Source organism: Chaetodon trifascialis, chromosome 11, assembly GCF_039877785.1.
Source record: "Chaetodon trifascialis isolate fChaTrf1 chromosome 11, fChaTrf1.hap1, whole genome shotgun sequence".
NCBI lineage: Eukaryota > Metazoa > Chordata > Actinopteri > Chaetodontiformes > Chaetodontidae > Chaetodon > Chaetodon trifascialis.
The window spans coordinates 16,262,781-16,286,946 of NC_092066.1; the positions used below are offsets into that span (position 1 = coordinate 16,262,781).

The following is a 24,166-nucleotide window of genomic DNA, read 5'->3' on the forward strand; positions in this document are numbered from 1 at the left end:
TGTTTGTTTGTATGTTTGTGGTCATTAAGACAGATGTGTGGAGAGCAGACAGATTCTGTCTGGTACCAGTGAGCTACAGCAGGGTGCTACAACAGCAGGTGAGGCTCCTCTTATGGCCAACAGCACGTTAGCACTAGTTCCACTGCGACGGGCCACGACCTACACACACATTCACACACTCCATGGCTTAGTATGAAATACTTTGGTGGAGACTAACATCATAATACATAATGTAGTGTCCTGTGAGCAATGGTCCTTGGTCCAACTTAACACTACGTTAAACAGCGAGCAGTTTTGTCCTGTTTGTTTCTTCAATAAAGCCCCTTTCAGACATGCACCTTGTTACATAAAAGTCATGACGGCAATGAGTCGGACATTCCCGTAACACTTCCCACACAGTGCAACTCTCAATTTGATATCATCGCATTAACATTTAGGCTGCAGCAGCACAAAGTGTGCACATGGAAGGATTAAATACATGTCTTGTTCCCTTTTTAAAGGGGTTTCTTACCATGACCAATGAGGTTCAACAGCAAGGAAAGAGAACAGGTTTGCTTATTTCACATTAGAGATTTGTACATCTCTTCTCTCTGCTCTTCTGACAGGTTTTAAGTGGATCGTGCTCATTTAGAAAAAGGTAGTTTCACTGTATTTGCATCCACCAATCAGGATTCAGCAACATTTGAATTCAGTTCTTAAAGCAATTGGTGTTTGGGTATTGTCTATCAAATCTGATCAGACTCCACCCACAAAGTCCCAATGAAGCAGGTCAGTGTTTTTGAGTGTTTTTTTTTTTTTTTTTCCAACCTGATAGGTGCTTATTCATTTCTGAATATTTAACGTTACAGAGAAATAACAAAGATTTGAGGGCAAGTTTTTGGGAACTTTAAGACCACTGTAACAAATTTACCACTCAATTATTATTTCCTAAGCACAATGGAAAAAAAATCCGTTTAACATAGTTAAGTTTATTTTTTCATGTTATCTGTTTATTGAATGGATGAAACGATGAACATCCTGTACACAAAAATTCTTTACATACAGCATATAATCTGTACTTGTGCACTGTTGGACATTGTAGTATGATTAAATACCGTTTCTTCATATCATTAAGTTTCAGCTCCTCTGCTCTTTCTCATGTACTAGCAATTAAATGCTGTACAAGCATAGTCAACATAACCAGAATGAACACCTTTAACTGATGTTTCCACGTTTGAAAAGGGTTTAACTGTCATCAAATGTCAGCATAAAGCTCGGCATGCTTTATTTCTCTGACTGAACTTTGCTTGCACCTTCCAGCCATGTTTTGATCTACTCTGTATGTGATGTGAGCTTTTGGTCGGGACCCGAGTCAGCCAGATAAAAATCAACATTAGTGCTAAAATCCTCTTGGACATCTGTGCTCTGCAGCCTGCCACCTGTGCTAGTGGAGACCATGAATACACACCGTGGAATCCAACAGCAATGATTCGGTCACTGACTGTACGTCAGAAAGGCCTCCAGGGATAGGATTAGTGTGCTTTCTCTGCGCAGTTTTTTATTCTCATCACTAGGTGGCGGTGGTTGTCTTACCACTGTTACCTCTTCACCACACCACGCCATCAGAGGATGGGTTTTCTTTCTGGATGAGTGAGAAACTGATGGGATACCATCATTAATAATTTATTTCAAGTCAAAAACAAAAGAAAAAGCAGCTGGAAATCCAAAAGAAGCTGGTGCTGTCCTGTTCTTTGTTTGAAAGCCTGGATTTCCTCCGTCAGTTAATCCACCATCTTTCTCCCCATCCTTTTATAAATCCATCTTTTGTAGAGCAGCGGTGCTCACAGTGTGGACGTTCAGCATCCCCTCCTTGCATTCTTTAATTAATTGCTTTATTCCATCCATCTTTTAGACTTTCTGGTGGTCTGCTTTGTGTCCTTATACTCCCAGTTGTCTCTGCTGGTGTCAGTCACTGGTACTGGAGGTAATTTTTCAGAGACTGGGGCAGCGGGAGGCTCTCGATCTCCTGAAGCCGCTCCCGGCCCAAGGCCAGGCGGGCTGCACGCCGACACAGGTCCATCAGAGGAAGAGGCTCGGCTGCAGAGAGGGACAGAGAGAGAGGGATGGAGTTAGAAAATGACTTGGAAGTGTGACTTAACGACTTTCACGGTTTGGTTCATGTGTATACTTCCACCTCGGCCTTTAATACATGCATAATACATCTTAATATCTGTTATGCATGAATGAGTGAGAAACAGGAGTAGAGAGGTAGAGGGAGTGACGATGCACACCCTTTAAATATTTAAACCTCTTCCATGCGCGCACACACATGCCACCAGTAACACCTGTTTGTATTGTCACATTACGCTGAGACCATTTAAACCCAAATGCCATCTGTTACCCTGACATTCGATCTACTTTCCAAAAAATTATCTGGGATTTGGAGAACTCGTATAAATATCTATATTTGTGTTATGTGTCCACGTTTCCCTCTATACTGTGAGCTCCTGGTCAGCCTCTTCTTTGACCTTCATCTTCACATCAGGGTTAAGGAGGTAACAGATACAGGAGGCTGCAGTCTGAGCTGCAGGACACACAAACCGCAGAGGAGAAGCGGTGGAAATATGGTGCTTTGAGAGAAACCTGCCTGAATCGTGCTGCTGTTGTTGTCTAATAGCCCACAATCATATTAATTCCTCAAGTGATGTTACTGAGCACATCCACCTGTATAGTCCTGTGATAATTCCTACCTACAAAAACCACAAACTGCACACAAACCTCAAAAAACACACAATAAATATGACTCTAGAGCCTGATCAATACATCAGCTAATTTTAGCTTAGCACAAAGGGGTTGGGTTTCAATTGCCAGTTCCATTTTGGATCTGGTTCCAGGTTAACAAAAATAACAAAAACTTTGCTCTGATGCAAGCACGTTTCTTATTTTTCCTTTTCTTTGCATCATTCTTCTTCTTCTTCTTATTTGTAGCCTGTTGCTTTTGCCAGTTAAATTAAGGTAATAAACGACACTTCTACAGTGGCTCAAATGAGACTTTTGGTTGCTGTCAGTGGTTGTACTTAGCTAAAGGTCGTTTGAGAGGGAAACAGCACTCTGTTACACCACAGTACACCTGCAGCATAGTGAATCTGAGAGAAATGATCTTGCTGATCCCTTCGCATTAACTTCAGTGGAATCTTTCATGCCTTTCATTTCAGTATTTTAAGCTCATCAGCTTTACAGTTCAGTATCAGGACCTCCAGGTTTTGAAGTCAAAGGGTTCACATGAAATAAACTAATGAAGTTCTGAACGCGAGCATGCTACAGCTGTTATTTCACTGTCATATTTAATTAACATTTCATATCTTCCGCTGCTTATCTCATTTTCAGGTGAGACGGGGAGGCAGGTTTAATTAGACTGCTACTCAAAGTTGAAGTTTCTGCCTTCTTGGACAGAAGTGATTACAGATGAGCTATAAACATTAAAAGCTAAAGCCAGTTAAATTTGACAAGGTGTTAGAGAGGATTCAGTCTGGATTAAAAGCTTTCAAACCCCAACCCTACGCAGACATATTGGTATATGTTGGCATATAGATCAGAAGACACTGCAACTGAGAAATGGTGTCACCATTACATAGTTTATCCACCAGAGAGCAGTCATTTCTCACCCTCAGCTTAATAAATTCAGGAGGACGTTACAGGATACCTACAGCAACGAGAAACATCTAAAGGCAATCTTTTATTCCTCACTGAAAAAATGTCTTTTCATTAGTGACTGCTGTTGTTTTTATGGTGTCTATCTAAGATATTTATTCATTGTTATTATTGTAGCACTATTACCCCCACCGTTTATTATTATTTATTATTATTACAGGCCCAGTTATTTGTTGCATTTATTGATCTATGCATTTTAATCCATGGCAGAGAAAGTTCAAACATGTCTTTGTCCGACTGTATGAACCATCTCCGTCATGTCCCCCAGTTTTTGTCTTTTTTTTTATTTTCACCACACCATGTGCTTTGCTTTGAAGCTAAATGATTTCCATGTGACTGGACAATTCGTATTCATATATCATTATTAAAATTTTTAAACTCCAGCATCAGTTGGTCTCTCTTCTCCACTTCTTCAAGAGCAAGAAATGCACTACAAACAGTTTTTAGCAGTCTAGCTGGATGTGTAATGGTGTGAAGGACGGATAAATCTGACTGATGTTGACTAAAACCGATTTCACTGGCGCAGTCCTTTCAGCTTGGTCCTGCTGTCGTTAGTGTTTCATCTGGCAACAGAGTTAGATAATACGCCTTGCTTGTTGAGAAGATAGGAGGAGGATATGGCTGAAATCTAAAATGCCCCTAGGATCAGTTGATTACATTTTGATGATGTGCTGGAGGAAAGTCCAGTTTTCAACAATCACAACGATCCAACAAACAACTAATAAACACAAACTGTAAACATAAACTTTCTCATTTACTGCCAATTATCTTATCTTTGTCCTTCTCCCTTCATTGAGTCTTAACAAGTTGGCCTCATACTGTAGCTTCCTCCACAAGGGTTTTATTGTATCATCAGTTTCAATTAATAGTAATGACCATGTCTGATTAGCCTAATTACATAGCACAGCGGAGTGCGAGAGAGGAGAGAGGCACGTTACCAAAATGAACTCCATGATCCAACAACCCACCCACCCCTCACACACTCTGGCACATACTGTACAGTACATGGATTACTGCGCTGCACTGCATCTAGTGACCCCACCAACACAGCGGCACCCAATCATCAGTACACCAACTGGAAGAATATGCAGGGAAATGGGGCAGAACAATAAAAATGGAAGTCATTCAGATGGAAAGGTGGTGAAGAGGAAAACAGTAAAAAGTAAAGAGGAGGGATGGAAATTTAAGTTCACGGTCAAACATGCAGATTACAACTGCGAAAATCTCCAAACACTTGATGTGTGAATGTGTAAAGCTGCAGAAAACAGGCTAGTGTAAGTTGAAATAGCCTTCAAGATAATGTAATAATAATCTTGTAACAGGCTCTAATTAGTGGTGTGTATCTTATTTTGGAGGCGTGAAGTGCTTTGCAAGGATCCTCAGTGACATTAGAGCACAGCTAGGCCACCAGTGTGTCTCTCCCTGCTGTTCTTGTTTAGGAAAAACTACACTCTGCCATCACCCGTTGTAATTCTGGACGTCCTCTACCACCTGCTTCTGTAGCTGCACCACTGTGTGTGTATGTGTGTGCGCATTTGTGTTTGTTCAAGGTTAAACCAACAGGATAAAGGACACCCCGGCTTCTACACACATACAGTATATACAGGACACACACTCCTCATACATCCACTTCAGCTCAACACGTGTGTGTCCTTGCTCTGTGACTGTCACATTAATGCTCATCCACACTCTCAGAGACCACAGTTCTTCACTTGTGATGATGACGCGTCAGCTCTGTTGATTTTTAGTCTGACCTCTGTTTGACTCAGTTTTGCTGCCATTATGAGAGCTGCTCTCATCACATTAATAGGATATACAGCAGATGAATGCTATTGTATGGTGGCTGAGTGGCTTCAACATCACATACAGTGAGCTGCAGACAAGTGATTCACACAGGTCATTTTGTGCTCTCAATGGACCATGCACGTACATTATGGCTGCAACTAGCGATTATTTCCATTATAAATTCGTCCGTTCATCTTTTGACAACTTAATTGTTCATTTAGTCTATTCAATTTCAGAAAATAGTTAAAACGCCAATTATAATTTCTGAGAGTTCAAGGTAGTGAATTCAGATTGTTTGTTTTGTTAAAACAACAGTGTAAAACCCAAAGATATTAGATTTACAATGACAAGAAACAGAAAATAAAAATGCTACCACCATGAAAGGTGGGAATTTGACAGACCTCACAGTGCTAGAGCGTTAATCAGTCGCATTATCCAGATGTCATTCAAATTCATTAGTTTTTATTTTGTGAAGGGTTGGTTTACTGCCTCACTTTTAAATTCATAAGTTCTCTCAGTAGATGAGTTGAGGCTGTCTGCATGTTGGCATAAAATAAACGGTCATTACCCTTTAAAGTATCACTCAAACACTGGGAATACCCTTTATATTTTCCACACACCTGATAAATGACTTCCACTATTAATCAACTGTGAGACTGACTGGTAATTTCATTGACTAATTGTTTCAGCTCTAATGTATATCAGCATATAGAAAATGACTAATAAAGAGCAACTCACAGTGGGTCACAATGGTTAAAATTATTGTTTGACTTAAATGTAGGTACAGTGTGAAGGCTGAACAACAGAGCAGCCTCTCATTAACAGCTCTAAATATATCACACTGATGCTAAGCTGGCTTTACTGCCACCCTGGCCGATGACCAGAGACAGAAAAGTGTTTACTGACAACTGCTTTTGATTGGCTGAAGTCTGCTGTGGCCGAAAGTATTTGCACACATTTGGCTCATTAGCTGCATGTGCATATGAGGGGGAGCGATTTTCTACCAAATCAGCATATAGAAGGGGGGGGGGGGAGGTCTTTCTCCATCTTTCTATCTTTAGTCACCTCTGGAGAAAACTATTGGAGGACTTAAAATAGTAAAAGGTGAAAAGCAGACTGAAAAAGGAAAAATTCACTACTCAGTCTCTATAGCCAAAACAGAGACTTAATTAGCCTCTGTTAGTGAAATCAAAAGACCCTCAAACCTCCAAGAGGAGTCATTTCTACCTCAAAGCCAAATGATCCAAAACAGCATTGCTCTGTCTGCCAGATGACAGATAGATACTTCATTCATCCCCAAGGATCATATCAGGAATACTTCCTGTGGAGCCCTTTTCTACACTGCACTATTAGTGCCTTCATAGTGAAATCTAATGATTACCTCATGTATTGAACAACTTCATTAAGCTTTTATCATACTGCATTAAGATGTTGTTTAACAAAGGCCACAAAGTATGATGTTCATAAGGCTTTTGAAAACAATTTGTAAACACTAATGCATTTTATGTTGCCCATTTGTTGGCAAAGACTTGCATCATTAGCATTCATTTATCATGTTCCTGGCCACCTGATGAATATGAATGAAGTCCAATAGTCACTCTTTTAGCTCCGTTTTTAGCTTCTGATGGAAATATTTGGCTCTTTTAACTACTGATGATTTACTGTGTTCACCAGGTAGTCGATAACTGTGCCTGTCTGCTGTTTGTCGCTGGGCTGGTATTGTAAAATACGTTTTTTTAGAGCTTTTTTTTTGAGTTGAGGGGAAGGGCAGAGTGAAAATTACCTGTGGGTTTGTCATAGAGAGATCCCTTTTACATACGAGTAGTTATTTGATGCACTGTTAATGTAAAAATATTGATTATAGCAGCATTAACTATTCAAAAACATGAGCCTCTGTAAAATGGACAGATGGATTATGAACATGTGTTAATGAAAAATACTGTCATCATGCTTTCAGTGCCTTTCAGTGTGATCATAAGACATGATTAATGCATTAAAACAGCTTTTACCATAGCATGTATTAAACATGTGTTGTGTGGGTACATACAATATAATGCTCCCGAACCCAGGTGTCTGCTCATAATGTCGTCCTTGCCCCAGGTGATCCATTAGCTGCACTTCACTATAAGGTGAAATCATCTCTACATTAATCATCTGCTGCCCTCCAGATGTGTATAATGGCCTTGTATTGCATTTTACAAGTAATTAGCTGGGCTTAATAACTTCTATTGCAATACACAGTGCATTAACAATAAGATTTATTCTTAATGAGACACTTTCTGTCTTATCCCAGCATCTCCTCAAGTGGTAAGGCAAGCTAATGAAGAGGGAAAGTGAGGATGAACTGATGAGCAGCAGGTCGTTTATCCCTGCATCGTTACACTCTCAGTGCATTAAGAGGAATTACGCGTCAAAATGCTGTAGGATTGAATATCATCACTGCGGGTAAATTGCTTCACCTGTAGGTCACAACTGAGGTACAGACGAGCAGCCGGAAACAGTGATTATGGTGTTTCTTCCATTAAAAAAACTGTTTTCTCTGGTCAGATAATATCTGCTCTTAGTGCTGATCTCTCCAGCCCTGAATTCAAACTGTTCGCTAAAAAACAGCGAGGTGAATCGTGAACGACCCCTGTGGGTCGCATTAGTGCAGAAAACAATTAAAAAGAAGATAATGAGCATTAATCATGTTACTGTATGTGCTTTCCTTCCTCTTTTGTTGGGAATCAAACCAGCAATCCTTCCACAGTCTGCTGTCAGTGCTGTTTATACAAAGGTGGCAGACCTCTATAAATTTTGTGAGCAGGTTTTATGGCCAATATCAGATACCATGTGTGACATGATCCAAGTTAGTGGCAAACTTTCTCCCTGATGAGACATTTTATATGGATATGAATTGTGACCCTGCGTCTGCTGCTACGGGAAGTAATAGGGGCACACGATGTGACATGACGCCTGTAATGAGATGCAGTGCAGCGCAGGATTTATTGTCTGTAGACAATGATAATGGGAGAGAGGGTGAAAATGGCAACGGCAGTATCGCTTTTATGATGGATGTAAAAACTGACCTGAGGGGAGGGCCAGGAGCTAAATAAAGCCTGACAGACGATGAGTGAGTTTAAAAGTAGAGAAGGAGTCAGTGGAAGGGGGGAAACGCTTAAAGTTGAGCTGAAATCTGTGTAAAGACATATGAACTGTGATGACATTGCAGTGATTGGCCATTCTTCAAAGGAGGATGAAGACTGTTTTTGGACATATTTGAAGAGGAGGCGTGTAAGCATCATTCCTGGACATTGAGAGAGCCAGCCTTGCTAGCACACACAGCATCACTGACTAAAGGACGTCACAGGACTGTAAATCATACAAACGTTGATAGAAAACCTTTTTTCCACTTTTTCACATGCTTTTATAGTGTTGATGATTAAAGACATCTGTCATTTCATGCTGTTCAACATTTGGGAGGACCTGTCGTACTGTTAAATTTGTACTTCACTAAGAAGTGGAAGCTAATCTAACTTCATAGCTGATTTTCCTTTGAATGAAATACTGAGTTGTATGATGTGAAGTGCATTAAGCAAAGACGGCGGAGATGACAAACACAAACGTCACATATAGAACAGTGAGCTCGGGAAAACATGATCCTCTCCTCTTTCTCTCCATCAAGTCTTCCTCCCTCCTTCGGCCTCAGCTCCATCTAATCTGTAACAATACACCTCTCGTCTCTTTCCTCCTGCAACGCTGCTTCACCAGCAAAGAAACCCCTCTGCCTGCCTCCTTCTCTTCTCTTCATTGCTTTTCTTCCCTGCCCTTCTTTGTACTCTTCTTTTTTTATGTTTTTCCATCATTGCACTGTCCAAGGTCAGAGTGTTTGATCTTCTCTGGCACATTAGAAATGATTGCTGTTGGGTGAAAGCTGTGTTATCTTTGAAATGTCAACAAGAGGCAGAGAACTGGAGTGTATTTAGCTTGATGACAATGCAGTTTTTATCATTATCCGGTTGGTTTTGGAAGTGCTTCTACACCCAAGAGGTTGAAGAATTTAGAGGAGCATGTAATCCTTTAATCCTTTAATTAAAGTCAATAAATATGAAAACGAACAAAACTGTAATTACAAGGCTTTCACATGACAACAGTGGTAAAATTTGGACTAATGTACAACTAACTGCAGTGCTTGCTCCTGAGCATGTGTACATACACACAGAGTGATCTGTTAAAGGGTGAAATTACCAACAGCTCAATTGTGTGACTTCTGGCATATTTCACAGCAAATGCTGAGCCTTTTCTCCCAATCAGATGCCATGCTATCGACTCACTGTGTTGTGTTTTCCTGGTAACACGAAACACATAAAAGAGCAAACATTTGCGCAAAGGAAATCCACAAACGTGCCTTGGAAACATGTTGACAGGTAGAATAACCGATGCAAAGAGCACACATGCATGCAAGGTCACGAATACAGGAAATCAAACTGACAAAGACACACATCTCCAAATCAAGACAGATCAGAAAAAACTCAAATGGTGGAAAGTAAACAACATATACAGAAGCTTTGAGCTCACTCAAGGGCAAATAAGGCCAAGAGAGTCACATGCAGGGCTGGGTATTGAACTTCACCGCTTTTTGGCACCAAGAGAAAAGTTGTTATTAGGCTGATTGTATTTAGACATTTAACAATTTGAGAAGTTAAGCTACTTCAGTTTAATAGAAGGAAGGCTTTGTTGGAAAAACAAGCTCATATTCTTCAGAGGTTTGGTATCGGTATCAAAACATGTAAAATGATATTCTGCCGTAGTCAAATGGATTTGGCACGATAGTCTGTCTGCCTGACAGCAAAGAAATGCTCCAACAGCTCACATCAGGGCAGACTAATAAAAACTAATGTTCACAGCTGTGTGGCAGATGTTAAAATAAGAGATTTAGAGGAGATTCTCAGGATCTTCATGTTTTGCCTGTGTGTAACCATCAGAGCAGCTCTGAGCTGTGCAGACACTACAGCCTACCAGCAATGTAGCTACTGTAACAAGAGTCAAAGCTAATGGAACAGCATGCTCTACAGCTACCAGTTTCCATACTACAGAACAGATGTTTTATACTTTTCTAACAGTGAGCCAGTTTATATCTGCTTCAGGGCAGTAAAGGCAGCGGGCGAAGTGAGGTAGACACTTCTGCCATCCTCAGTTGGAAGCAAGTCCTTGGCAGGTCATGGTGGCCTGTGTTTGACACAAACAGCTTTCATAAAACACACAGGTGTTAGCCAATACGCTAAAGCTATTGCTATTAAAATGAAGTAACTGGTAGATTAAAAATGCTATCTAACCTCAATTTCAGTCAATGTATGTGTACTGTATTGTGACTCCAATACGGTATGAAGAAAAACACAGCGCAGTCTAATAAATATGAAGCCTGGATTGCAGATCTACTGAGAGAGGACAGCGGTGCAGTAAACACAGCGCAATAATGTTTCTAATTGACGAGAAAATGAACGTGAATGGCTGTATAGAGAACGTGAATATTTCTCACGTCACAACAAAGAGAGAAATTGAACATAATCATGTTCAAACCTCGCTAAAAACAGCACAACAAAGCGAAGGATTAGCAGGAGGTGTAGCTTTACTCCTGCACACAGCGTCCTCCTTCTCAAACACACAAGATGCTGAACCTGGCCAAACACCAAGGTCCTTCAAAGCCACTGAGGGAAGCTGCCGTTATCTGAAACTATGTACCTCCGGTGGTGTCCTGTATCTTCTTCCCAGCACATTCTGTAACGACACCAGTTTTTAGCACAATCACACTTAAAGACACGTCAAGGCAGCGTGTTGTGCAGAACTAATGCAGTGATGTTGCCACAATCCACGGAAGATTTGACAGAAAACCCTTTTGTACTAAAAAAGGATGCAGCCACAGGGTGGGAGGACTAATGGGTACAAACATAGTTGTACTAAGTCCACCCCACACAGATTTAGGAGAGGAGGGTGTGAAAATCCTATTTTCTGAAGTCGTCCCTGAGCAAACTCCCATCTTGAGATATTTGGCGAGAGCTAACTTTGGTGCTTAAATTGTTTGTGCAGATCCTGCGGTATGAGTCATATCTAACCGGCCACATTAGTGTCACACAGAAAGATGGGCACTGTGGGCAGAGCTGGCTAGTAGAGAGGAGTTGGTGGTAATACAAGCCATGCCAGTGTTTCTTTTTAAAGCCCTGTTCTCTCTTTACCATCCTGCATTACTGTAAATCCACTGTTCACCGTCTCCTCTGGGATGAGAGGCAAAGTGATAAGAGAAACAGGAGGTGGAGGAAAGATGTGAGGGAGAGCTCAGAAAATCAAGGGAGCGGGGGTGGAGGAGGTGGACTGGGGAGAGGAAGAGGAGAAAAAAGCAAAGTAGATAAAGCAGAGAAAGATGGGAAGAGGCCATGAGATGAGAGAGGCGGATGGACAGAAAGAGGAGAGAGCACAGCCGACCTGTCTGACTCTCAGTTATTCTTGACAGTTACAAACTGCAGGGAGGCGGACCTTATTCATAAAAATGTCAATATTAGAGGAAATGTGTTGGTATAATTTACTAAGCACGCCTTCAATTAATGTTCCTGCTTACATGCACTTTTTCAAACATGATGAACAATTATTCATCCCCGTACAATCTGCAGAGAAACTGCTGATGTTGATCCACTGTGGCATTTTGCTGGAGTGCATTTTCTCTTAAAAATACCGATAGAAGATAACTTGTTCACAATCTGGCAGAGAACGAGTGTAAGCAGTCCAATGGCAGATAAGGTGAAAAGGACAAGCAAATGTAATTGCTTAAAGCCACATTAATCAATATTTTTATTCAAACAGTAGAAAAGATGACTATGTAAAATCTGAAAGGTGTTACTTGACGTGAAAAGCCAGAGACGGATCACCAAACTCTGCAGTTCCCCTCAGGTCCTCATGGCATATTAGGGTCTTACAGCTTATTGTTTTGGTTCACTCTCATCATCTCATCATCCTCATTTTCTGCCACTGCAACAAAGTGAGCAGCTAACTGGTGAACAAAGTGGAGCATTTATTAGCTCAAGAGCCACATATTTCTAAAAGGAGAGTTGATATCGGATTTAGATTAGTCAAGTGGCTGTAAACATCACTCATCTTATGTTTGTTATTATGATATGATGTCAGTGTTGAGTTTCAAGTCTGTAACACAGTGTCCAAGTAGTCAGAAGAATAATTAATGCAGGTGTGTCCACTAAGACTACGTGTTGTGTCACAGATAGTGTACAGCAGTGTTTCTCAATTCCGGTCTTCGGGCCCCACTGCCCTGCATGTTTTAGATGTTTCCTGCTCCAACACACCTGATTCAAATGAGTGGCTTGTTATCAGACCACTGCAGAGCTTGATGACGGGCTGATCATTTGAATCAGGCGTGGTGGAGGAGGGAATCATCTAAAACATGCAGGGCAGTGGGGCCCGAGGACTGGAATTGAGAAACACTGATGTACAGTAAATAACTGGAATAAAAGTGTAGCTGGGGTAAGATAAATGGGATTAATCTGTAACTATCTGTCCCTGTATTTGTTCAAGATATTACTGGAAATTGGTAAATCTTGCATGCAGATATGCTATTTTTTAATCATTAGAAAGTGCTACAAAAAATCAAATGTTCTCATCTTTTGACCTTGGTCGTGCAGACAGTAACCAAGAAAGAAACATCAATAATTGATGTCAGGTTAATTGATTCAGGGGCAAGAAAACTGTTCAAACATTAGACCTACGTGTCGAGATGTGATGGGCAGCATCATTAGACAAGGTCATCCGAGTCTATGGGCGATTAGGGAAGCTTACTGTACAGCTGTGTGTGTCAAATGAAATGACAAAGACAGACATTAAACAAAGCAGGTGAAGTTGACATACAGATGAGATCCGAAAAGTTAGAGGTGAACAAGAGGAAAAAACCCAAAGGAAACTGCTCCTGCTGCTGTAGCTTCAGTGTGTGAATGAAGGTGGGAAAACCACACACACACACACACACACACACACACACACACACGCATTAACACGTATGAGCTCTCACACGTGCGCACACACCCTCTCACACGTGCGCACACAGGATCTTACCAGCAACCTGACCGAGGCAGACTGGGATAAAACCCTGGCTGATCGTTCGCTGGCCTCACCTGTCCACTCAGAGTGTGTGTTTATCAGTGTGCATGTTTGAGATTAGAGATAAAAACAGAGCGAGACATTGGAGAGGCTAGAGGAAGAGACAGAAAGGTGTAGCTTTTCATTGCAGTGTAGCGTAAGACTCTACCTGCTGAGGTTTGAAATTAGAAATCAGCTGATGTACAGGAAGAGGTAAAAGAACGTCACTTTAGAGCAGAATACAACTCCACATTATGTGTCATTATCACTAATGCTCACCTCCACTTCCAACTAAAGTACAACTCATGGCTCAACACAACAAGTTTATACCTGCTGTCTGGAGGTTGACCAAAGTCATTCTGAGTAATGTGGAAATCACTAACTGAAGTAAGTTGATGAGGCAGTTGGATACAAAGAGGTAAATTACAGCATTTCATCACAAATGACAGCCTGGGTTCTTAAACATGAGCATGTGAGCATGGACTTTTCTCAAAGCGGTGTGACTGCAATTTAATATCACACTCCCAGAAAGTGCCTTAAGGGTGAGGGCTGCACAAAAACAAAAGATGACACATAGCACGTGCACAAACACACACATTCAGAGTCAGCATAAACTATAATCTGTGAGGCGCACAAGCTCAGGTTGAGGCGGCAGACAGACCAAACATGAGAGCGCTGATAATGAGAGAGAATGATGGCGGAAGTAAATAAGAAGCATGAGGCTACTGTGAACAACCAGGAACTCAACACACTGAGGACGTGGAAAAAAAAAAGTTACTGAATGTTATTGTTTTTGTTATTGCAATCAGGATGTACTGGAAACAGTCAATTCTGTGATGTAACCCTCTATCCCGTTGTAATGCAACAAAGCGTCTATACGGCCTCCATAACCATCGCTTTTGGTCCCTCTGCAGTGATTATGCCTCATGTTGCTCATCAAAAGCAGTAAGCCACACCAGTTAAACATTGACGAAAATCTGTCATCTCGCTATATAAAACAGTAAAACGTCAAATTCATTGGGAGCCTTCCTGAAAGACAGCAAAGCTGTTTGATAGAAATCATAAAAGTTTTGATAGTTGTATATTCCTCAAGACTGCCAAGTCAGCAAAAGTGGGAGGCGCTTCAGTCCACAACCGATAAGAAGAAGGTGTGTTCAGAAAGTGCTCAGCCATCAAACAGTCAAGTAAGTGAAGAAGAAAGTACAGAGGGACAATACTCAAAGAAGGGTTAGTGTGTGAGTTATTATTCCTGTGAACCTGGTTTCAGGCATCCCTGATGTAGTGCTGCCGTTATTGTGGAAAGATATACACCTGCAGTCTCCAAGAATCATCCACAAGGAAAGACAATGGGAAGCCGCAACCCTCCAGGAAACATTGGTATGTTCAGTTTTAAATCTGAGATACAAATTTGTTGACAGTTTTCTAAAATGCTGGAGCCATGATTTCTTTTTTTGCCAAACATCTTGCAGATGCACAGAATTCATACTTTGCATTTTGAACCGTGCTAACTATCCGGGGCAGTGACGGCCGTTCGGTGTGGGGCGATCAGCTCCAGACCAGACCAGTTCTGTACTCAAATACAACAGCAGGGAGATGTTAGGAACAAATGTTTACTCACTAAAGTAATGCTAGATACACTCAATATGTGACTTCAGTAATTGATCAGTCTATAACAAGTATACAACACAACACTACAGGCCCGTCTTTGGAATGAAAGAGGGATCAAGCCATCTGCTGCAGATTAAAGGCTTCCCCTCTCTTCTCTTTCCAGCCTCTCAAGAACTAAATATTTTGCTGGTTGGTCCCAGACGGACAGGCAAGAGCTCTACTGGTAACACCCTGCTGGGCCGGGGTCAGGTTTTTGAGACCAGAGGAGGCGGGGCCAGTACAGCTGCCAGCGCCATCACAGCTGGACATCACATGAGCGTGGTGGACGCACAGGGTTGGGGTTCATCTGAGGAGTTTGTCCCCCAAGAGGAGAAAACTGAACTGCTGAGAGCGGTGTCTCTCTGTGGACTCGGAGGGCCTCATGTTGTTCTATTAGTGATCCCTCTGCTGGACTTCACTGAGCCAGAGAGGAGAGCAGTGGAGAGGAGGATGGAGATCTTGACCTCTACAGTCTGGAGGCACACAATGGTGTTGTTCACATGTGGAGACTGGCTGCGGGGAAGAGGGCGCAGTGTGGAGGAGCACATCCAATCAGGAGGCCCCGCCTTGCATTGGCTGATGGAGAAGTGCCACTATCGATACCATGTGTTCAATAACAAGACGGGTGTCACTGGCACGCATGACAGAAGAAAGCAGGAGGTGAAGGGAGGTGGGAAGAAACAGGAAGGGATTTGGAGGAAGAAAATTATCAAGGGGGCGGGACAGAAGAGCACAGGAGGTGAGGCAGATGGGAGAAAAGAAGGAGAGCAGGAGCAGGTGAGAGAGCTGCTGACTAAAGTGGAGAATATGTTGCAGGAGAACGGAGGATGGCACTTCTCCCTTCACATGTACCAAGAGCTGGAGGAGGAGTGGAGCCGCAGAGAGCAGGAGCTGAGAGCTCGACTGGAGGCAGAGACAGGTGTGAGGAGAAAACAAAAGACAATAGAGACGAAGATAAACATGGAGCCAGAGCAGGAGCAGAGGTTGGAGACACAAGAGGGGGAGCAGGTAGATAGCCTGAGGATAGAGCAAGAGAACAAGGAGGAATGTGTGGAAAGGAAGATGAAGAGAGAGGAAGATGAAGTGGAGAGAGTGAAGGTAGCGCTTAGGAGACTGAGCAGTGAGGAGGATGGTTATGACAGCGGAGGAGAGAGGGAGGAGAGCACTGAGGTAGAAAATGAAATGATGCCTCCATGGCAGCCTAACGGGGGTCAAAGCTTAGCCTTCAGTCCAATCAGAGGGCTTGCCTAAAGCAGCAATGCTCACAATCAGCTGAAACTGCCACACTGACACATTTACTCTTTCATGCTGTGACAGTGAATCTGTGAAAACTCTTGTTGTCATGTGATGACCCACCAACAATAAACAACTGCAGATCCTCACATCAGGCTTCAGTCCAGGCCATTTCCTGCTCCACAGAGGCAGCATTTCCTCTGAAAGTGTGCAATGTTAAAGGAGTAGTTCCACATTTTGTACTGTAATGTATGACACTTCAGCCCGCAGCTGGTTAGCTTCACTTAGCATCAAGGCTGAAAGAGAGGTGAAACAGCTCGCCTGGCTCGTTATGCGCTGCCATCTTTGGAACTATTTAAAATTGCTATTAAGCACCATCTAATGATCAATGATACACCTGCACTGCATAATATTGTTGGTCACATGTTCAGTCACATCAAGGCTGTTTAAACTGTATTGGTTTTGCTGCTAAAATCAACCGATAAGTGAGACATTGTGTGATCCCACACCTCAGCTCTCTACCTGATTTTGTACAGCACATTCCCAAACAGTGCTTGTGAGATGTGAGAACACGCAACATTCTGTTACACTGGAGTAATTAAAATCTAAATGTGTAGCTTTCAAAAGGCAGATGTATGTAAAAGTTGGAGAATAAAGTGTGACAAAGCACAGGGGTCGCTGAACATTACGGCTGTCATCATTCTTTTATATTTATTCTGTATTTTTTGCTTTTTCAATTTGCAAAAATGAGGCAATCACTGTCACTGCATGCAGTTTTTTTATGGCAGAATCAAGGGACGTGTGGTCTACCACCCATTTCATTACATCTGAACAAATTGTCCGTTGGCTTCAGGGAATTGCTGTCTCTCCTCGGCTGACGTGGACACTTAATCCTCATCTCTGGCTCACAGTCATGAAGCCATGCAAGGTCAGTCATGTTGGAACCAACGAGGTCATTCTCGGCCGGGGACATCGGGCAGGGCCAGAAAAGCCCCAAAAATGCACAAAATCAGATTAAAAAATATCTGTATCCCTCACATTGGAATTGGTTCAGCTTGTTCAAACTGTGAAGCGTTTACACAAAGCTACCAAAATGCTCATTGATGGTTTCTTTCTAAAAAGATTTTCAACACAGTATTAATTTGTGAGGTAGGGCAGAGGAACAGAGCGAACAAAAACGTGCACACAATATTTTTTTCTCAACAACTTCCTTTAATTAGACATGGAAAGCCGCTGTGACACTAATTTGGGGTCTTCTGTGTGTCTCCACACGCAAGCCGCTGAGAGTACTGTATGTTCACAGGCTTTCTGAGCAGCACGCCACATGCTTTCAGCAGTCACTTCCTCCCAGTTAGACTGTGTTATCAGCTATTAGTGAATTTATTATTTGTGTGTTTGGTTGGGATCAAAGCTCACGTGGATGGCACATGTATGAGTTTGTTGCCAAAGTGTTGCAGCTGGACCCTTCTGTCCCTTAAATATTCTATGTTAATTAATACTAATAATACTACTAATAATGATAATAATAATGATAATAATAATAATTTTCTCAGTCAACTTCTGTCTATGAGTCATGGATCCAACATCACATATTTATCTGCCAAAGCACAGTTTTAGTGATTTTACGTTTACATTTCTGCATTGGTTACTTGTGTGTTAGTTGAGTTTTTCAGTGTTAAGAACTTTTCAGAGGCTTATTTCTTTCATTTCTGAGATTTCTTAATGAGCTGACCTTTTGTCTATAGATTTGACTCTATAGACCGAGCTTCTAGTAAAACTGACCAACACTTACAAGCATTTAACTCCTGCCTTTACATGTGTATCTATCCAGCACACAGAGCAGTAACATTTCTCTCTCAAGGCTTTTTTATTGACACCTCTGACATAACGATGAATCACCTGGAATTTGATATTGTGTTATCATTTTTATTGGGCTTCATTGCTTAAGATGAGAATATGGCCAGGTAATACTCCCGTCATCGACATAATCTCTGCCATGAAACATGTGAGTACACTTAGGTCGCACTGGGCACGAAGTGTTTTATGTGTTGCACAATATTTCCAGCAGTCATCTAGATTTACATGTTTATCAGAAGTGTGTGTTATGTGTGTTTCAAGTCAGTGATTCTACTGCTTTTGGTGGTAACTAGAAATATAACTAATAACTTTTTCAAATTAAATTTCACAATTTCAATTACTAAGCTTGTGTTTTCATCATAGTGGCTGTAATGTTTCTAATGTAAACTGAAGAAACTCGGGTTCATCAAATAGAATTATTCATTAACTACTGTAGCAAAGACGTTTAATTGTCTGACCAAGCCAATCAAATGGGCCTTACATTAGTAACCACAGACTGTACCAAACATGGACGTGGCCTTTGTAATGGTGGCTCTGCCCGTGGCCATCTTGGCGGTGCCTTTAGATTCGATTAAACAAAGGAACTACCCATCTTACATCAGAGAGGATTTCCCCTTCAAACAGCGAACTAATCATGACTGAGTGCTCTGCAAAAAAATCATGACATGAAGCTAAAACAACTTGGGCTCTTGGATCCGGAGGCACCTTTTATCGAACAAATCTTGTAATGCAGCAGCTGTCTGGGGGAAGCACTTGTCATAGCTCCTGCTGTTGCTATGAGACGACTGACAGCCCATTTGATGTGCAGCATCGTAAACTAAAAGCTGAACAATTTGAACTTTCAGCGCTGAGTGCGAGAAATGTTCTCTGCTCAGAGCAGCAACAGGATGCATCAGCGTGTCTTTCCTTCTGAAAGCACAAGTTGAAGGAGTCAATGGTCTGAATACAACCCAGTGACGCTTTCCCCACTCTGCTGTCACTTCTCTCACTTTAGGTAACCGAGCAGCGCACATTCATCCACAGGTATCTCCATATCTGTACGATATGAGCACTCAGTGGTCAATGAGCAGCTCGAGGTGAATTAAGTTGCTGCTTCCAATGGAATTTTTATTTTGTGGTTGAATCATCCAGCATGTTGACCCAAGACTGCACTCCTGACCCACATTACGCTGTGATATTACACAACACCTCTTCTTGTAGTTGTGGAGACAACTGTCCAAACTGATAACAACTATAAATCTTTACAATCCGCAACCTTACCCCTTTTTTCAGTCCATCTGTAAAGCGACTGTCACTAATGTTGTGTGTTGCATATGTGTTGTGTATTAGTTATGCTACCTTTAATGTTGATGTCTTTCTTGCTGTAGTTACTGTTTAAGTGTTGTATGTGTGTGATAATTAGAGGAACACAACGACTTTCTGAAAGATCAGTAAATTAAACTACATGCTGAATTCTCATTAACACACTTGGGTACATCTGACACAGAACAACTGACAAATGAAACTCAGAAGTGTCCATGCGCTAAGATTTAATTCTAGGCCTGTTTCCAAGCTTGTAGCATAATCAGGGGACGCTCACCACAATTAACGAGAAATACAGCGTGACCTGGTAATCTACAGCTGTGATCCACCAACATAAACTTTTACTCGACACAAAGGTTGAATTGTTCTTTGGTCGAAAGCACCGCTGATTATCAACAAGGAGGAAGACATTTGTGCTGGACAATGAGATTGATTTGAATTTCTTCAGTGCAGAACAGAGCCAGCTCCAGGGCATGATTAGCCTAGCTTAGTGCAAAGACTGGCAGCAGGGGAGCTGTAAGCCTAGAGCGATCAAAACTGAAGAATATACTAAAAATGCTCCTTACCAAGTCTAAATCTGTCTTAATTACACATTATCCTTTATCTTGGTTATTTAACATGTTTAATCGCATTTTATTGATTGGTCTGGGTGGATGGTTTAACATGCAAATCAAGCAATTAAAATGTTTTTGAGGGAAACTCACTTAGCATAAGTAAAGGATGCGCTCTTCCTTTGACCTCATCTGTGTGTGTGTGAATCAATTCTACTCTTCAATAGAGGAGGTGAGCTAATAATAGGAGAGGAAAGCACCAAGACCACTGCCTGCTGTGGTTTTCGTCGAGCCAATTTCATTTCAGATGAAATGAATTGCAGTTTCTTTATGTGAGGACTTGCAACACATTGTGAAAGAATTTCTGCGACATTTACTCGCTCACATTAAACAGCTCACACACTTTTCGACGTTAAGACCGTTGAGGTGAAGCGACCTGCAATGCAGCTACAAACTGTCTACAATGATTCACTGCAAGGTGACTTCCTTTTAATCTGGCACTCTCCACAATGGATGTCCTTACTACATAACCGTCATCCATCACACTCACTCAGACACACACACACACACACACACACACACACAGTCGTGTTTCCATCACTTCAGAGGACATTACACTGACTTACATTAACTTCCTGGAGACTTACCCTCACCTTAATCCAAGTCTTCACCCAAAAATGTAATGATATGTGTTAAAGGGACTTTGTAATGTGACTGAGTAAACAGATTTATCTCCCCACAACGTGAGTAATACACGCACATGCCTATAGGCACAACATTAGAGCACACTGATGAGGCTTTGTCACAATCAAGTCTTAAAGCTGAGTTGCTTTGAAAAGTGAACACAAAATCCAAGTATACAAGATAGAGAATGAGAGGCTGAGTAGCAACTGATCAGCCACATATAAGGAGTACTATATACACAGTATGTATAACTAGTAAGATCTTAACTTCTATAAAGCCCAGGAGCCATGTTTAAACTGCACTGTGAAATACCAAACCAGGATTACAAATCTCTGGCTACAGTCTTAGCATTTCTTTTACTCTGCGTAATTTCAGCAGTCTGTATGACAGAGGACAGGACAGCAGGGTGAGGTTGGACTGGACGCCTGCAGTAAAGGCCAACAGAGCGAGCTACAGTAGCCGGCCGGGCACAGAGCCCAGCAGAGGATGAGGGGACGAAGAGGCAATGTGAATTAGATAGAGAGACGGAGCTAAAGTGATGAATAACTAGAGGCTGAATGACATTTAAAACAGAGAGGGAGGGAGGAAGGGAGGGAGGGACATGCATACATAGGGACATGTAGAGGAGTTCAGAGGGAGTGAAGGGACAAAGTGGACAAGAGAGACTAGCTTCAGAGGAAAACCAACTGAAAAACAGAAACAGCACTGGACACATAGGGAACGATGACAGGCGATCATAACCCAGACGCTAAAGAGATTGGTGCCAGACAGTGAAACAATATTTTCCAACAAATGATCCACTTATATTGCTCACTTTACTGAACCTCCTCAATTACGTACATTTTTATATTTGCGTCAATATAAAGAGTCTGAAATCATGAAAACGCAGCAAAATGTAGAATGAAACATAAAGGATGAAATCATTTTATGGGTTTTGTAAGGATCTGTGTTGCTTTTGTTGTTATTTATTTCTGGTATAAGGCTCTAATCTAATGTCCATGACTATATTGAAGAATACAGCACATAGTCCTTGCTCAAAATGTGTAGAGCTGAGATGAGATTTAGGCGAGGTAGATTAACATCTGTCAAAAGCCTCTCTCTCCCAAATGCACCTTGCATATTGTGTCAGCATCATGTGGGAACAGACACTAGAGTCACCTTTCTGTGAAAGATGCTCCACCAGTCTGCCTGCTATGGACCCAGTAAGTTTCCCACAACGTTCCCAGGAAATTCCAGGTCGTCACTGTAGAGAGAACTATTTCACAGACAGGACTCTCATTGGAGTTCAACTAGAAATACAGCAGCAAAAAGTCATCTAGCAATTAAAAAGTTGGAATCTTTGAAAAATCTTGAGATGTTTGATGCTTCCAAATGTAGGGCACACACATGCACTGCGCTGCTCAGCTGGAGGGCAGACAGGACATCAACATTAAACAATTGAAATTGAAATGATGATTATCTGATCCGTGGCAGCAGATTTAACAGCCTGCAGATTCTTCCACTTTGATATCCTTAAACCAGACCGTGGTTTAAACATTCACTCAACTTCCAAATATGGTTTAAAAGCCAATCATTTGCACAGCCATGGTACGAATTTTACAAATCACTCGATGATCCCGCGGACCACCACTCACACTGAGAAAACAGCTAAATCTATCCAGAGCTGTCATGTCACACAGGATCAGAAACAGCAAAAAGTTTTCAGCAGGAAAGACTCGTGTGATGCCAAAAGCCACCAACTTTCTTGGCCAATGGAAAGCAGCAGGTGTGAGAGGGAGGAGATGATCAGTCAGGAGAAAAAAACATGCCCTCTGCTGTTCAGCACTCACTTCAACATCCTGACAAATTCACACCACAGATTTCATTTACATCAACAGCTCATGGTGTCTTTAAGGAGCTGGGATTGCTTTGATTCTTAAATCATCTTAAATTTAAAAGTCATTCGTTTTTCATTTTTTCTGTTTGGTCTCATCTTGTTTTGATGTGGAGCAGAAGGAACAGGCACTTTGAGCTCCTAAAGAGAAATGTGACAGAGGCCAGATCCAGCCCTGCATAGCCACACTGGGTAGCTGGTCTCCAAGGTTACGATGTACAAAACAGTTGCCAGAATATTCAAAGCAATGCAGACACTAATTGTAGACATTAGTAAAGAGTAATCCAGTGAGCACAATGCATGTTCACAGAGCTTTCAAACAGAGAAAAAACAATGTCAGTAGAAAGCGTTGCACACTGAGTCACACACGGTTTGCTTTGATTTACCTCTCCTGACTGACTTTAATGTGACAAGCAAAATACTGAAGTGAACAATACACATCACCGCCTGGCTCCATTAGGTTTACAACAACAACATGGCTCTGCCACAAGGTGTCTGTGATTCATCGTCGGTCAAATAAACATGATGTGGGCAGAAATAATAACCTGACATGCACTCTAATATTTTCCTTATTGTATGAGAATCAACTAGAGTTACCTCTTTGTCGTTGTATGCCTTCGCCAATCAGTCTAGTTGCAGTTTACATCCATGTCTGTCCAGACAATACTACAATAATATATGTAGTGAAGACTCTGAATTTAATTAAAGGTATGAAGTGTGTTTTTTGGTGAAATTAACACTAATGACATGTATGATTCCAGTGAGAAACATGCTGTGTCGACTTGCAGAGAGGCTGAGAATCATTAGTGTACTGAACAACAGGCAGTGGCTCACAGTCTGCAGAACTGTCAGTGTGTTTACAGGGATCCATAATTGAGGTTCGGGATTGAGAAAACTGATTTCCCCAGCTGTGATTTCTTGGCCATGTATAAACGAAACTGGGTTTCTAATCATCTTTTTACATGTGTGCATGTGCATGACATAAACTTGTTGTGACAACTGTGATTGGATGAAAGGAGAGTGTGTTTGTATCACTGCAGCTGTGAGAAATGTTTTCAAAATAAGGTTGAGGGTACGGGAAAAATCTGATTACTGACCTGCTGCCTTTATATGTGGATTTACAGTCACTAGATTACAGTCCATGCACATGCGTTCTCCCAGTAACGTGGTTTCTTGCATGCAAGTAAATGCGCTGAATAACTGACAGGACAAGAAGTGAATGAGTGATGCCACTGAGGGGAGTTTTAGGATGTCTTTGTGCAAGTCTCTCCACCTGGAATGGCTCCAGTTTAGCTGCTCAGTGGCAAACAGGACTACCCATGTGTGAAGGTGGGAAACTGAGTGTGAATTAGGAAATAGCTGAAAAAGAGCAAGCGTGCTCTGTCAACTTTCCACAATTAAATAAAGGTTAAAAGAAGCTTTCTCAGGG

General features: G+C 41.7%; 2 protein-coding genes across 6 annotated transcripts in view; one reads left to right on the forward strand and one right to left on the reverse strand.

Moving 5' to 3' along the window:
- LOC139339443 (SPRY domain-containing SOCS box protein 4-like) overlaps positions 1–24,166 on the reverse strand; it is a 70,892-nt gene continuing 46,726 nt past the window's right edge. For 4 of the 5 annotated variants that reach the window (XM_070975065.1, XM_070975064.1, XM_070975067.1 and 1 more), the window contains exon 3: positions 803–2,076. In XM_070975065.1, coding sequence (XP_070831166.1) covers positions 1,949–2,076 — 128 coding nt within the window. In that variant the 3' untranslated portion in view covers positions 803–1,948. Of the gene's footprint in view, positions 2,077–24,166 lie in introns of all 5 variants that reach the window. The other variant, XM_070975063.1, reaches the window with a different exon arrangement.
- Positions 14,937–16,488, forward strand: LOC139338706 (GTPase IMAP family member 4-like). The gene is made up of 3 exons (XM_070973954.1): positions 14,937–14,967; positions 15,362–15,862; positions 15,998–16,488. Exons 1-3 carry the CDS (start codon positions 14,937–14,939, stop codon positions 16,486–16,488), a joined length of 1,023 nt encoding a protein of 340 aa, XP_070830055.1.

Excerpts from the sequence above, each read along its gene's own strand:
- LOC139338706 (XM_070973954.1), top strand. The coding sequence starts at position 14,937 with ATGGGAAGCCGCAACCCTCCAGGAAACATTG. Across the intron at positions 14,968-15,361 it reads CAACCCTCCAGGAAACATTG|CCTCTCAAGAACTAAATATT; the intron begins GTATGTTCAGTT and ends TTCTCTTTCCAG. Across the intron at positions 15,863-15,997 it reads TGTGTTCAATAACAAGACGG|AAGGAGAGCAGGAGCAGGTG; the intron begins GTGTCACTGGCA and ends ATGGGAGAAAAG.